General features: G+C 37.8%; 1 protein-coding gene across 6 annotated transcripts in view; it reads left to right on the top strand.

The window, feature by feature from the left end:
* LOC111016896 (ARM repeat superfamily protein) overlaps positions 1-15,373 on the top strand; it is a 78,719-nt gene that overhangs the window by 19,710 nt on the left and 43,636 nt on the right. For all 6 annotated transcript variants that reach the window (XR_002602229.2, XM_022292452.2, XM_022292450.2 and 3 more), the window contains one exon: positions 9,799-9,933. Coding sequence is in view for 5 of the 6 variants with exons in the window: in XM_022292452.2 (XP_022148144.1) it covers positions 9,799-9,933 (135 nt within the window). In the remaining variant the exon portion in view is untranslated. The remainder of the gene's footprint in view (positions 1-9,798; positions 9,934-15,373) is intronic.

Genomic DNA, 15,373 nt, shown 5'->3' with positions numbered 1-15,373 from the left:
TTGTGCTTTTTAAATGTAAATGTAGCCTGGTTAGTTCTGCTGTATTAGAATGTATCATTATGCACTTTCTTTGAACAGTATTATGATGAACGTTATGATGTTTATCTAAAATCCTTTTGGTCCAAATTTAATAAATTATAAATCAATAGCTTCTTGGTGTGTACAATCCAATTCTTTTGGAAATTATTCCATCACTAAACTAAATGCTAGTCTGAAATCTTTTTGTTAGTTTGACAATGCTTTCCTTGGAGGGTTTTTTCTGTTTAGTTTAATGAGAGAAATTAATATTTGGAAAATTTAAAGGCTGTGTCAATGTTAGTTTGTAGCTGGGAAGGTCTTTTCTATTATTTGTTTGTTGCAGAAAGTTTGCAACTTGTAACTTTTCAAATCTCATGGAAAGTTTTTGTTTCTTAATTAAAAAATCTTTAAATAAAATAGATCTTCAAATATTTACTGATCTTTTTATATTTTTATATAAACAAATACATTTGGTTGAGACATCATGAATGGGAAGTGTGCTTGGAGACATTAATATGGAAGTTTGATTGAAGAGCATTTGATTGCACCATCAATAAGGTAGGTGTGCATGAAGAGCTTTTGGTTGGAAGGTGAATGGTTTTCTCGGCAATGGAGGTTTTTTATCTGGTTTTGGGGCATTTTCTTCAAATTTTTGATTTCTTCTTTGATTTTTATTTTTAGTAAGAAACGATACTTGTATTTAATAACAAGGATATACAAAAGTAGCAGATGAGGAACTAAAAGGAGAGCCATGGGTGAAAACGCTCTCTTCTCTCTCCTCCTTAAGCATTGGGTTTTCAAGGTATTCTCTATATCAAAGTTGGTCTTCCTCTCTGAGTACTTCTGTTTTTGAGTTTGCTTCAGTTTTTGACTCAAGTTTAAGATGATTTTTAGGATTCGTTTTAGTTTTAAGGTTCTTGAAAGTATGAAATTAATTTGAAGTGGAATTTGAAGGGTCTCTCTCAGATTCGTTTGTGAAGGAGCATGCTTTTATGATGATGTTTGCGAGGATAATGAAGGAGTTATTTTTTATAACTTTTCAGATGCATGTGTTTTAATTAATAAGCATACGCATGAAGTTGATTTTCATGCGAAACAATTGGGAGTGAGTCTTTATTAAGGGTCAAGTTCTGTTTCAACAATATAGAAAGTTTGGAATGAAAGTGAACAGTTTCTTATGACAAAAAGGATTTCTCTTTAAATGGAGATGGTTGTAATAAAGTTCATGAAGTTTTGTTGTAAAAGGATAATAAATGGCACGAAACTTACCTTTGACTGGTTTAGAGTAAGTAATTTCCTCCTGGACTCAACTCTTAAAAGGTAAGTATGCTCTATTCTGTCTCCTCTCTTTCCCTCCCTCTCCGTTTTCCTCCTAGGTGAATCATTTCAACGAGGTGAGAGATTGTTCTTGGATTGACCATTTAAGGATTAGTATGGTTTTTATCATGTGAATCAGTCGTTTTTTGAAGAATGGAAGTTAGTACCTAATGTATTGCTATTGATGGTAAATTCGTATGCATTTGGGTTGAGAATGGTTTGTTCATGTTGGAGGATGTTTCTAGGAAAGCACTGGTTCCCCTTCACCCCTCTCAATTCTTGTAGTTTGAAAATCACATGGTTGAGGTAAATCAAAAAGTGGTTCATGCTCAGTTTTATTATCAGATTGTGATGCTCTTGGTACGTGTCGTGCAAAAATTCAAAATCAACAATTCTTGGTACTTGGTTCTTGGAGTGGGTGATCTGGCAAAGTACGGGAGGAAGAAAGAGTGCTGTAATTCCAGTTGGACCTGTGATGGAGAATTGGAAGAATTTTGGATTATGTCGAAGAACTTTTTGGTGAGAACGACAGAAGACCAAGTTCTGAAACTTGTGAAAAACATATGAACTGAGGAGGAACGATGTTAAAGAAAAAAATAAAGGGGACAATTGTTTTGCTCTCCATAGAGGCAAGCTTCCATGTGTAGAACTAAACAAAGGAAAGCTAAACAGTGGAAAGCAAAAAGGGAGGTTGAAATCTCAGATTTTCAGCAAAGAAGAACAGAGGAAGCCACGATCTTATGCTGAGGTAGCTCTTGGTGTTCCATCAGGAGAAGGGAGTTTGCCTGAAGGATTACAGATGGGGTGAATGTCTTCCAAACCCAAAACTTCGAGAAATTAGTGGGTCAGGAGGAATGTGAAGTCCTAAAAGTTTGTTTGAGATATGACCAGGGTAATTACAAGAATTTGTGCTCATGATGACCGGAAGGAAACCTCCTCAGCAGTTCAACATCACTTTTCGATGGGATTCATGATTAATCCTTTCATGGCAGACAAAGGAGTAATAGGTTTGAAGATGGAAAATTGTTGAGTAGGAAAGAGCTGTCAGGATTATCGAAGAATATAGAGAAGTTTCTAAAACTTGAATTGTGGAATTCGGAGAAACATAACAGGAAAAATATGGTGTTTGGGTAGGGAGGATTAATTAAAATTCTTGACCTACTTTTTATGTTCTGGAGAAGGGGAACTTTTGAGGCCATTGTAGAGGGTTGGTGAGTTTATCATCTAAAACTCAAAATCTCATTGATTGCAAGGAAGCTTTTATTCGAGTGAAAAAGAATTGCAGTGGGTTTTTGCCAGCCTCTATAGAAATTAGCGATGCAAAGTTGGGAGTCTTTCAAGTCAGAATCATTGGCATTAACAGATCGAACTCAAGATTCATTCGGACTTACTTTACCAGCCTCGATCAGATGAGTCTTGAGAACCCTTTGGACATTGAACGTTTCTGTGAATAATGGAAGTCGAAAGGTTAGCAGTTAACATCCCCCCTTCTTATAGTTATGCAGAAGCACCATTAAATGGTGTAGGTAATGAGAAAATACAGGAAGTTAGGGAAGAGGAAAGTCTACAAATAAATAAGCTGGAAAAGTTATTGCGGCACCTACGGATTACTTGTTTAATACATCGATAGGATTGAGAGGAGAAGACAATCAGGAGAAGCAAACTAAGGAAGTTATTGAAGAAAGAGAGATTGCAGACCCTTCGATTCATACGGATTTAAATTCCCTATTAAAGAGGAATTGACAGGCTGTTTAACCTCGAAAAGAATGAAAGAAGAACAATCCAAGAAGCTCAGTCTATGGGACAAGGAAACAATGCTTTTGGGGACCGTATAGATTTTGAACCAAGAAGATTTCAAGCTTCCAAACTATCAAAACTAAACCTAGTCGCAACCTTGTTTTAATCTTACTAGACCTCAACCAACCATTTGAAGTGGCTGTAGATGCATTAGGAATTGGCGTAGGAGCTGTCTTTTCTCAATATAACCACCCTATCAAATATTTTAGTAATAGGATTTGAAGCTCTTCTTTATTTTTCATGTTTTTTACGGTTCTTGATCTTTTCAATGTTCTCTCCTTTTTGGATTCTTGTTTTCCTTTTCCTTTGTTTTGGTTCTTTTCTCTGCCTCTAGGAGATTATATCCTTTGAACATTTTGTTTTTTTTTTATTAATCAATGAGAAGGTGTATCTTGTTCAAAAAACTATTCACTTAAATTCTTAAACACACAAAAATCAATTAGTCACATGCATGCTAGCTGGTTATCTTTATTACAAAGTTTTGACTTTGTCATCAAGCATATGACTGGGACAACCAATCAGGATGTAGATGCTCTAAGCCAAAAAGGAAGCTTTTTAACATTACTTAAAGGAGAAGTGATAACTTTTGATCATTTACTTGATGCTTACTTTTGTTTACTGACTCTGATTTTCAAGATATAAGGTTTAAATGCACTAACAGTATTAATGCAGTGAAATTTCTTTCTGCCAACCAAAATTAAAATGACAAAACAATAAACTCAATGTGCTGCATAAGAGCAATGGAAATAAAGATGTTTGAGGCTTTCGCCACTGGTAGCTCAGAGAACGCAAGAAGATGGAAGAGAAGCTGAGGAAGATATTTTCTTTTGAAGAACTTCAGTTGTGTTTAGCTTTCCTTGAAAAAGAATGCAAGAAAAAATATTGACTTTCCTTGAACACTTTGATTTCCATAGGGCAGAAAAAGAGATCTTTAGGCAACAGTGAGGACTTCAACCTACATAAGGTAAAAAAAGACCCTTCAAATCTCTCCAAAAAAGATGCTACCAAAAAAGACCCTTCAGAATCTCAAACCATTGATGATTCCGAAGAAGACTCTTCAAATTCTTAAGCCAAAAATGGTGATGCAAGTTCAAGTATGATTGAGAAAAAACTCCATGAAACCCAAATCAACTAGCCGAAAAAAGAGAAAACCAAAAGCAACCAACCATCACTGAATAGGGTAGACTTTAATTAAGGGAAACAGATTTTTTGGTTGGTTCCGCATTGCAGTAGATTTGAGGTTTGAGATTTTTTAGTATTTTTGTCTTTTCTTGGTGGAGGTAGGTTTCAAATTCATTACTTCTTCATTCTGTGGTGGTCAATTTGTGTTAAGCGGTTGTTTTGGTATCCTCCTCTAGATAGTCTTTTCCTCCTCTGTGGATAGTCATATTGGTTTGGCAGGCCTTGTTGAAAAAGTTTTTTCAGCATCCATTCTTTTAGCTTTCTGATATTTCTTTGATCTTGTCTATTACCTTGTATTTCGGTTCCTTTGTTCGGTCGTTTTCTTCTTTTTTCGCTTCCTTTGGGAGCTTGTATTCAAAGTAGGCTGAAGAGAAAAAAAAAACCATGTTAAACCTGATTAATCATTGACCTTAATGAACCTAAAAGTTTAAGCTGATGGGTTAAAGTGAATTTAACCATTTTCTAGGATATATAACAAATCTCGAGGGCAATCGTTTCAGATCGTGATGTTGAATTCCTTAGTCATTTTTGAAAAATTTTATGGGTATAATTTGACACCATTCTCAAATTTAGCACCTCAAGTCATTGCTAAACAAATGGTCTGAAGTAAGTAACCAACAGAACTTTGGGAAATGTAATTCGTTGCCTTAGTGAAGACCACCTAAAACAATTCGTTGCTCTTGCCCAAGCTGAGAATTTTGATCATATGAAGAATAAATCCACAAGGAAGTCCCCATTTAAAATTGTTTACACTAAATTACCTCGCCTAACAATTGATCTCACGAATATACCCTCTTCTGTTGATTTTAGTGTCGTGGTGGAACAAATGACAACTAAGAATAACTGAGCTTCACAAGAAGGATGCAAATGCTAAATGCTGAGATAGAGAGTTCAATGAAGAAGACCTTGTCATGATACACCTAAGAAAAAACAGATTTACTTGCAACAAATTGAAGAAGAGGAAACTTGGCCCCTTTCAAATCTTGGAAAAACATGGCCATAACGCTTACAAAATCCAACTTCCTTCAGACTTCCCCATCCAGCACATCTTCAATGTGACCAACATTTGTGCTTTTGAGGCTCCTGATAGATTTATCTTGGCCGGTTGACTTGAGGATGAGTTCCTTTTGTAGATGGAGGGAAATTGGTGTAACTACCTACCATTAGCTCTATAAGTTCGTTATTGATACAGACCGGTTGGTAGGGGAGGATCAGAATGCTCAGAGAGTTGATGATAGCGAACAAGAGTTAGAAGTTGACGAGGGGGCCTATTTTCCTTTTACCAGAAAAATGGTGGTAGCTCTTAGGATGTTTAATATGTGCCTCAGGCCCATCTCTTCGAAAGAAAGGAAGAAGAAGCTAGGCAGATGATGGCCCATATAATTGGGAAAAAGGAGGTAAAGGAGGAAGACTCAGAAATTAAAAGATTAGAAGAGGGCCTAGAGGTTGTATAATGAAGCTTCTCTCTTGGAACGTCCGAGGTTTGGGAGCTCGTTCAAAAAGAGTGCTCATTAAGGATCTCATCTCTAAGGTGGACCATTTATTGATGCTTCAGGAGACTAAGTTGACTACTAATAGAAAGGTTGTTAAGACTGTGTGGAGTTCGTGTAGAATCGGTTGGGTGGTTTTAGATGCCGAAGGTTCCTCGGGAGGCATCCTTTTGGAACAAGGATGTTATAGTGGTAGAAGACTCCTTTTTAGGGAGTCTCACGGTCACCCTGTGTATCAGATTTTTAAATGGTTTCAATGGTTGGGTCACGGGTGTGTATGGCCCTTCTTCGGCATAGTCTATGGCAAGAGTTAGTTGATTTGGCTGGCCTTTGCTCGGGAGACTGTGTATTGGTGCGGACTTTAACGTGGTCGGATCTCCCTTGGAGAAATCTATAGGTGGAAGAGTCACCCGGAGTATGAGGACGTTCAACGATGTAATAGAGACTATGGAGGTTGAAGATATTCCTTTGAAAAACGGCTCCTTTACTTGGTCGAATCTTAGGGAAATCCCAGTCAGCACTTGCATAAATAGATTCTTTTTGTCATCCAGTTGGCTGAATTTTTTCATACAGGTAACTCTATACAGACAATCTAGAACTACCTCGAATAATTTTCCCCTTCAACTGAACCTTGGTAATCAGAAATGGGGTCCTACTCCATTCAAGTTTGAAAATGTTTGGTTGGAACATCCATCTTTTCTTCGGATGGTGGAGTCGTGGTGGGGAGATCAGTTCCTTTCGGGATGCCCGACTTTGTGTTTATGGAGAAGCTTAAAGGCCATAAAAAGCAGCTCATTTTATCGAACTGAGAAACTTTCGGACAGATTGAAAATACTAAAAGGGACATTGTAGCTAAATTAGATGCCATAGATAGAGAATAGGAGCTCAGAAACCTTTCGGATGAGTCGGTGGGTTTTAGAGCGTCCCTCAAGGCAGATCTTTTGGATATATTGCTCAAAGAGCAAAGGATGTGGTCCCAAAAATGCAAATTGAGATGGCTAAAGGAGGGAGATGAACATTCGAATATCTTCCACAAATGGGCCTCGACAAGGAGAAAAGCCATTATCTGATCTTTGTGGACAGAAACGGTAACGAGTTGCATTCTGATAATGAGATTGAAAATGAAGTGGTTGATTTTTTTCGCCATTTCTATGTGGAGTCAGAAGGTAGTAGGTTTATTATGGAGGGGCTGAATTGGTACCCTCTTCAGAATGTGTGGGCTGAAAGTTTGGAAGCTCCTTTCTGTGAGAAGGAAATCTGGAAAGCTATTAGCAGTTTGGGCAACTTGAAATCCTTAGGGCCAAACGGCATGTCGGTTGAATTCTATAAAAAAACTTGGAACATTCTGAAAACAAATCTAGTAAGAGTGTTCCGAGAGTTTTTGGAGAACGTGATAGTCAATAAATGCACCAACGAGACCTACGTTTGTCTAATTCCAAAGAAGAAGCCGGCCAACAAGGTTGGCGAATTTCGTCCGATTAGTCTGGTTACCTCGCTATATAAAATCATAGCCAAAGTGTTGGCCAGAAGGCTTAAGAAGGTTCTTCACCTTATTATCGACGATGCCTAGTTTACTTTTGTTGAGGGATCCTTGATGCTATGTTAGCGGTGGCAGAAGCTGTTGGGGAGTGTAATGCCTCTAAGAAGGAGGGTTAGTTGGTAAAAATTGATTATGAGCTTATGACATGATTAACTGGGATTTCTTAGATGCGGTGTTCGAAAAAAAGGGCTTCGGCAGTAGATGGCGAATGTGGATCTGAGGCTGTTTGTCTTCCGCAAATTTTTCCATTCTTATCAACGGCCGGCCAAAGGGGGAAATTAATGCCAAAAGAGGTCTAAGGCAGTGAGATCCCCTCTCTCCTTTCCTTTTTACCTTAATTGGATATTCTTTCAGCCGCCTTGTAAATCTTTTCTGTGAAAAAGGATGATTCATGGCTTCGAAATAAGCAGAGGGAAGGAGTTGGTTTCACATTTACAGTATGCAGATGACACTATTGTCTTTTGTTTGGGTTTCAAAGGTAATTTGGCAAGATGGTGGAAGATCATCTCTTTGTTTATAAAGGGATCTGGACTGAAAATTAATTTAGCCAAAACCTCTCTTATTGGGCTGAATATTCCTGAGCAGAGAGTAGCCTCGAAAGTTGCTCTGTTTGGGCGCAGAGTTGAGAGCCTTCCCTTTGTTTATCTGGGGCTCCCCCTCGGTGGGAATCATCAGGTGATAGCTTTTTGGAGACCTTTGGTGGAAAAGTTTAGAATCAAGACGTATAAATGGTAGAAGCTCGTACTTTCAAAAGGTGGTAGATTGACTTTGGCTCAATTGGGCCTGAGCAGTTTACCTACATTTTACTTTTCTCTTCTTAAAGCTCCATCGAGTACTACTTTAGAGTTGGACAAGATAGTCAAAGATTTCTTTGGGGGGATCTTCTCATCCCTGTCAGAATCTTGTCAATTGGGATCAGACCTCTTTACCCGTGAAGTGGTGGCTGGGGTTTCAGCGCTTTTAAACAACGAAATAAAGCCTCGTTGATTAAATGGTTGTGGAGGTTTATGAACGAGAATGAGGCCATCTGGAGGAGGGTGATTGCTAGTATCTACGGGGTGGACACAAGGGGGTGGTTGTCTCTTGATCCCAAGGGAAGAGCTAGGGGAGGACTGTGGCACAATATTGAAAAGCTAAGTACTTTCTTTCAGAAATTTTTGTAGTTCAAATCCGCCAAAGGGGATCATATCCGGTTCTGGTTGGATTGGTGGACCGGAGATCTCCCTTTGGTACAGGCTTTTCCAGATCTTTACGCGGTCTCTTCGAAACAACATGCAACCTTAGAAGAGTGCTGGAGTTTAGATCAGAACGGCTTGGACTTGGGCTTTAGAAGAGGCCTTTTCGACAGGGAGCTAGCTTCATGGGATAATCTTGTCCAGATTTTGGACCCTGTGATGTTAGGAGAGGAGTTGGATAGTGTGGTCTGGACTTTGGAGAAGGATGGGCGCTTTTCTACTAATCCCAAAATCCCGAGTACTTTGATTGAGGGAATTTGGAAGAGTACTGCCCCTAAGAAAGTTAAGGTGTTTCTTTGGTCTCTTGCCAACAGAGTTTTGAACACTCATGACCGGCTTCAAAGAAGATGCTCAGGGTGGTTTCTCTCACCATCTATTTGTTGTCTTTGTTTGGTCAACAGAGAAATGGTGGATCATATTTTTCTGAATTGCCATTTTGCTGTAAGGGGGTGGCAGAAACTGTTAGATTATTTCTCCATATCCACGTGTTTTCCTAGAAGAATTGAAGATTGGCTGCTTGAGTGTCTTCATGGGTGGAGCCTCAAAGGCAAACGTGAAGAGTCATGGGGTTGTGCTTTCAGAGCCTTGCTTTGGCAGTTGTGGCTAGAAAGGAATAGTCGCTCCTTTGAGGATAAGGCAAATTCGTTTGATTCTTTTTGTAATAGTGTGCATATTACAACCTCTTGGTGGTGCTATAGGAACAAAAAATTCTTTTGTAATTACAGCCTCTCTCAAATCATTCAAGATTGGAGAGCTCTCCTATATTAGTATTTTGGAGAGGGACTCCTTGTCCCTTGTCCTTAGGCTGTTCTTTTGTTGTTCCTTTAAATGAATTGTTTGTCTCTTATGCAAAAAAAGAAAAAAAACGTTCGTTGGTTAAGGGTTGAAGTTAGTTAGTTAGCTGTTGTAACTATGCCTAATGGCTAGTTAGACTCTCGGCTGTAGCACCTCTTCTACAAAAAGGGCAGTGTACGCCCCCATGGGTTTTTAATCTTCAATAATATAATTTCTCTCCTATGTTGGTTGCGCCATTTTTGTTTAGATTTTAATCTCTCGGTTTGTGTTTTTTTATGTGGGTTTTGATGTTGTAAATTCACACATTATTTGTTAGGTCCCTCTTAGAACACTATAGCTTTTTGCTAAATTTTTTACCCCTCTTTCCTCATTATAATTATTGTGTGATATTAACGCAAAGTATCTTCTTCTCTGTGATTGATAGGTGGTTGAATCTGCTTTCAATGAGGAAAGAGGAATGCTAGATCTACCTGATGGTCTTATCCATTTTAGAATGAATATCGTTGAGCTTCTGGTGGATATTTGTCAAATTTTAAGGTCTTCGAGATTTATGGAAAAGGTCTGTTGGTTTAAGGCTGTGTTTTATCAATGGTAAAAGTGTGAAGTATCTTTGGTTTGGGCACTGTGATCATAGATATTATATTCTATACAGTTTGGCATTTCTTAAAATTTCTTTTTAAAAATTGAATTTAAAATTTTGGTACTTGGAGTTGATAAGAAATGATAGAAGAATGATGAGTGCAAAAAAGAGATACTTGAAGCGTATGGTTGTGTTGGAGAAATTTGATTTTGAATTTTTCCCGATGTGAAATCATTCATTTGGTTTATATTTGCTTTATTTACCTTTGTTTTCTTTTTAAACAAGAAATGGACTTCTCATTGATATAACGAAAAGATACTCAAATGAAAGAACCCCAAAAAACGAGCAAAGTTGGTGAAGACTCGAATAGAGAATAATCAAATATTATTCATCAACCGAAAAGCTAATACAAAGCCCTATTTATGGAGGGCGGCTGCAAACTGTTTATGCTAATTGAGAACTAACAGCTGGTGTCTATTACTAACAGAAGACTAATGGTCTTTTTAAACATGACCGTTAGCTAGCCAAACAGCAGCTATATGAACTAATTTAAAACTATTCGAACTACTTTTCTTATACTAAAGTAGTTGGTTACATAAAAAATAAATGTAAAATAATGGAAATCAAAATTCTTTATTTTTTTGGGTTATAAGACAATGTCATTATTATTATTTTTTGGGTTATAAAACAATGCCATTTAAAGAAACAAACCCCAAAAATGAGTGTAATAAAGCGAAACAAACCGAACCTTATTTTTTTGGTTGTAAATTTATCCAATCCACACGAGTCTAGCTATATGATAGATCATACTAAATCCAACCGTAAAATATTTGAGTCGGAGGTTAAAACATTAAATTAGGATTAGTATTTCCATGTCAATTTTTATACGTTGAAAGATTATGCTCCTAAGGACCGAAAGAGTTTATTTTCCAGAAGTTGTCGGAGAGTGTAAAATATGCAAAGAATTATGTAAAATGACATTTTTAATTGATGATAAGTTTGTCTGCGGGATATCTCATCTCCCCCATTTGGTATGAGCTTTCTTGTTAATACATTTTCTCAAGTTTCCTATCAAAAAAAGAAAACAAAGAGGATTTGCTAAGAGTTTTCCGGGGAGTTTTACCATTACTTTCAGAATGTGCTCTTAATGAAGAATTGCAAATGCTCTTCAATGTAGACAAAAGAGTCACTTCTTCACAATGAAAGTAATGGTGAAAAGACATTACCTTCAGAGCAATCAAACATTCCTCCATATTTTGAAGGAGTGGGCATTTCTCTTGTACCATTTAATGGGGTAGATTGAACTCAAGGGGCTGGGAGATCTTAGTTAAAGTGTTGTCATAGAAGAAGTTCCTTCAGCAAATTTGGTCAGAATTTTTCGGTTTCTTCTAAGTCAGATTATTTTTGTATCTTTTGAAGAGGTGGATAAGGTTTTTGTAAATGAAGTGTTAGGCAGCAGGAGTAATTTTGAAATTGAAAGGTCATTCTCAATAATAAGCAGCAGGGGATGATTGATTTTCCCATGGGATCCAGCAGTTGAAGTTGTCTTTTGAAGATGGATGGTCACAGGTGCTTGAATCTTCCATTTGTCTCAATATTAGTAGGTGTCTTTCAAAGTTGAAAGGTCACAGATTTTTTAATGCTCTGCCTCGGTATTCAAGATTTGGTGATTTAAAGACAGCGGGATTTGATTTTATTTGTCTTCTCAGCTTCCTTCTTTGAACTTCAAAAGTTATTTAAAAATCAAGCTCAAAGGACACTTGGGTTCTAGGGAAAGGCCGCAGACTTTTTCAAACAATGTGGCATTTTCAAAAAGCCATAGGGGAAGGCTTTATTTCACATTGGGAAGTAGCATGGGTATGAGGATTTCATTTACACTTGGCTGTATTTTTGGTTAATGAAGAGTTCTTGCCTTCAGTTCACCTTCGAAAGCAGCATGGGCTTGAGGCTTTTATTTCCACTTGGCTAGATTTTTGGATACCAAGGATATCTCGCCTTTAATGCACTTTGGAAAGGGCATAATCCTTAATATTCAATTGGTTTAGTCTTTAATTTTCCCTTGGAAGACAGCGATTAATGTAGCTTTCCATACCCTTTTCGGTTGGTTTGGTTTTTCAAGGAGGTTTTTCTGTCTTTCCATATTTCTATTAGCTGAATTCTGGTTTTCCTAGAATCATTTAATGCTGCAGCCATCAATTTCAAATCTGAAAGGGTTTTGGTCCCCATGCAAAATTTTTGGTCCTGAAATCTTTGAGCAAGCTTTGGTTGATTCTTGTATTCTTTTTTAGCGTGATTGGAAAGTTTTAAGATTTGTGAAAAGGAGACAACTACGTGGAAATGATTCAGGTGGTTTTTGATGAACTCACTGATATGGTTGAGCTCTTTAGCTATTTTAAACGCTAAAAGTTTGATAGAATTAGATAATCTCTATTCCATTCACTAAAGATTATGTTGGATTTATCAATATTTGAGTGTAAATATTAGTTGTCTATATTTTGTCTTTATGGTATTTATTTATCTCCTTATTTGTAGTGGGTACTTCTCCTGTATAATTAGACCTAAGTTACATATATGAATATAATAGAATATCTTTCTTCACTTGAATTAAGATGGTATTAGAGCTCTAGGAAGAAAAAACCTTAATTCTCAAAAAAGAAAATAACAATAGCCATCATCAGGCATCAAAACTTCCTACCTCCGACGATCTCCTCACGACAACCTAGCTGTTGTCGTCAACCATCTTCACCGTCCTCGCGATCAATCTGCAGGTCTCATCTTTGTAGATTCAAGCCGCACCGTCTTCACAAGTCTCGCCTTTGAAAATCTGCTCTGTCTTCGCAGGTGGTCCCTGCCACCTTCTTAGATTCGCGCCATCACACTCCTGCTCGTTGTCGTCGATCATCCCCATCTTCACAAATTGTAGATTGTTCGTGTTTGCCAACCTTTTTTGTGTTCTCTCTTCATCGATTGCCATTCATCTTAGCCGTGAGGAGTAGTCTTCATTTACTGAGTCGTCGTTTCGCTTCGTCGTCTAGACTCTAGGTGTTTCATCCTCAGTGTTGTCGCCACCATCGTTGCCGCCGTCGCCCTATTACTGTTGTCACTTCTGTTTAGATTCAAATTTTTATGTTTTTTGAACCCTAGCCGATTCGGTTCATGATTTGGTTCGGTTCAGTATAGTGTTTTGTTTGGTCTGTCTGTTCGGGTTGGTTGCTTCACGGCCAATGGTTTAGTACGATTTGGTCTGCTTCTGATTTTGTTTGTCTCTGCTGGTTAACAGGTTATCTCTTTTCTAATTTCAGTTTGTGGCTTGATTTGGTTTGGTTAATTACTAGCCACTTCTGTTCTTTTGTCAGCCTTTGTTCAGGATAGTTCATTTATTTGAAATGGTCCAAATTTTGACTAACGATAAGAGGGGAATGGTCAATGACAGTAGTGGTGACTCAAGTATAGAGCAAATTCATGAAACTCTTGAAATTACTATCCAGCCATTTATCTTCCAATAATTCATGTGTATCGTTGACACAAAAGATATTTATTCTAAGGCTTTCTCTTGTAGTAACTCATCTTCGTGGATTATAGATTTTGAAGCTTTTGATCATATGACAAGTTCACCATAAAACTGACGAAGACTTTCTCTAGAGCCTGTCCTCCATATTCCAAAATTGGCCTGTAATCTTTTATTTGTCAACAAACTTTCTAAAGATTCTAAGTATTGTGTTACTTAGGGAAGAAAAAAGGTAAGTATGCTCTGTTCTCTCTCCTCTCTCCTCTCCCCCGTCCTCCTCCTTTCCAGTTCGTCTCTCCTTTGGTAAAGCCTCGACCTCAATTTCTTCTTAGTAGTTTCGTTATACTTCGGTCATTTAGAATGGAAGTAAGCAGTTGTTGTATTGACGGGTCATTTTTCTGCATTTGGTTCGAAAGTGATACATTCATGTTGGAAGATGTGAAGCGAAATTTTATTATGTCTCTACCTTCATTTCAATTTCTCTGGTTCGAAAATCACATGGCAGAGGTCACTCGACAATCGATTCTTGCCTCTCTATTCTTTCAACTAAGAGATGACCTAGGACAATGTCGAATACAAAAATTCCATTCAAAGGGTCTATGGTTTTTGAAATGGGTGTTATGGCCTTCCACAGGTGGTTGAAAGAGCATAGTCATACCTGCCGGAGATATGAGGGATGGATGGAACACATTTTGGAAAATTATGAAAGCGTTCTCAGTTTGTATAGCATAGGCTGAGGCAATGAAGATGGTTAGGAACATCTGTCCTTCTTGTGTTATGAATGCAAAAGTCGATGAAAATTCGAGTCCTCAGGGCTAGAGGAATGAACCTTCAATTCAAAAGTTACTTGCAAGAATAGAAAAATTTTATGCTGAGGTGGTGGTCGGAAAAGGAGAAGTAGCACATTCGTGGCCATCACGCGACGTTCAGAGGATCGTAGAAAACTCAAAGAGGTCTTCAGACAAAGTCTAAAGTTTTTGGGTTAAAAAAGAGACCGAGGTGCTGGAACTGGACTGGAACAGTTGATGGTGGTCTCTAAAGGTTGTGCACATGATGATTGGATTGAAATCGCGAGGTCCCTAAAAGAAAGATAGACTATGTGATTAATCGTATCATGGTCGATAAAGGTATATTGAAATTCTTAGGAGATTCGGTTCTTAAACCCAGTGAGTTGACTGGAAAATGGAGGAAGATTGGAAAGTTTCACTTAAAACTGGGAAGATGGAGTCCTCGTTGGCATAACAAGAGGGAGTTCAGTTAGGGAAACAGAGGATCGTTAACCATTCAGGACTTACCTTTTTACTATTGGACTCGTTCAACATATGAAGCCATTGGAAAACAATGCGGTGGATTGTTGGACATTTCTACAGATACTCTAAATTTATTAAATGCCTCTGAAGGCTTCATTAAAGTTAAACGCAATTCTTGCGGCTTAATTCCGACTTCAATGACTATTAATGATGAGAAATATGGATCATTTGAAATCATGATTGCTACTTGTCGTCCTTTACATCCAGTTGTTTCAGATGGATTGAGCACGGATGCAGAAACAATGTCAAACCCATTAGACATTGAACGGATGAAAGTGATTTTGGAAGATGAACAGTCAATTTTTTTTGAAATTGGCAAGGAAGTAGAAGGGTCGCAGGCGTTGTGTTTATTAAGGAATTGAGGGTGTGAGAATCCCTTATCTAGCACAGAATCTAATCAGATATTCTAAGGAGGTTGAAGTTTTCGAAGAGAGAATAGAGAATGATGAGTTGGCAATTGAAGATTCGATTGGGGAAAATTTAAATCCCCTCGGGAATCAGAGGATTGTAGAAGAGACAGTGATAGTCCCAAGTCAGATTGGAAAGATTGATGGGTCTTTAAATCATACGGAAGGCATTTCAACTCCAAATCAATTGGAAG

The sequence above is a fragment of the Momordica charantia genome (assembly GCF_013281855.1).
Source record: "Momordica charantia cultivar OHB3-1 chromosome 8 unlocalized genomic scaffold, Mcharantia_2.0 BLBB01000008.1, whole genome shotgun sequence".
NCBI classification, from domain to species: Eukaryota; Viridiplantae; Streptophyta; class Magnoliopsida; order Cucurbitales; family Cucurbitaceae; genus Momordica; species Momordica charantia.
Note: the sequence above shows the minus strand (reverse complement) of the source record. Positions and strands in the feature narration are given on the sequence as shown.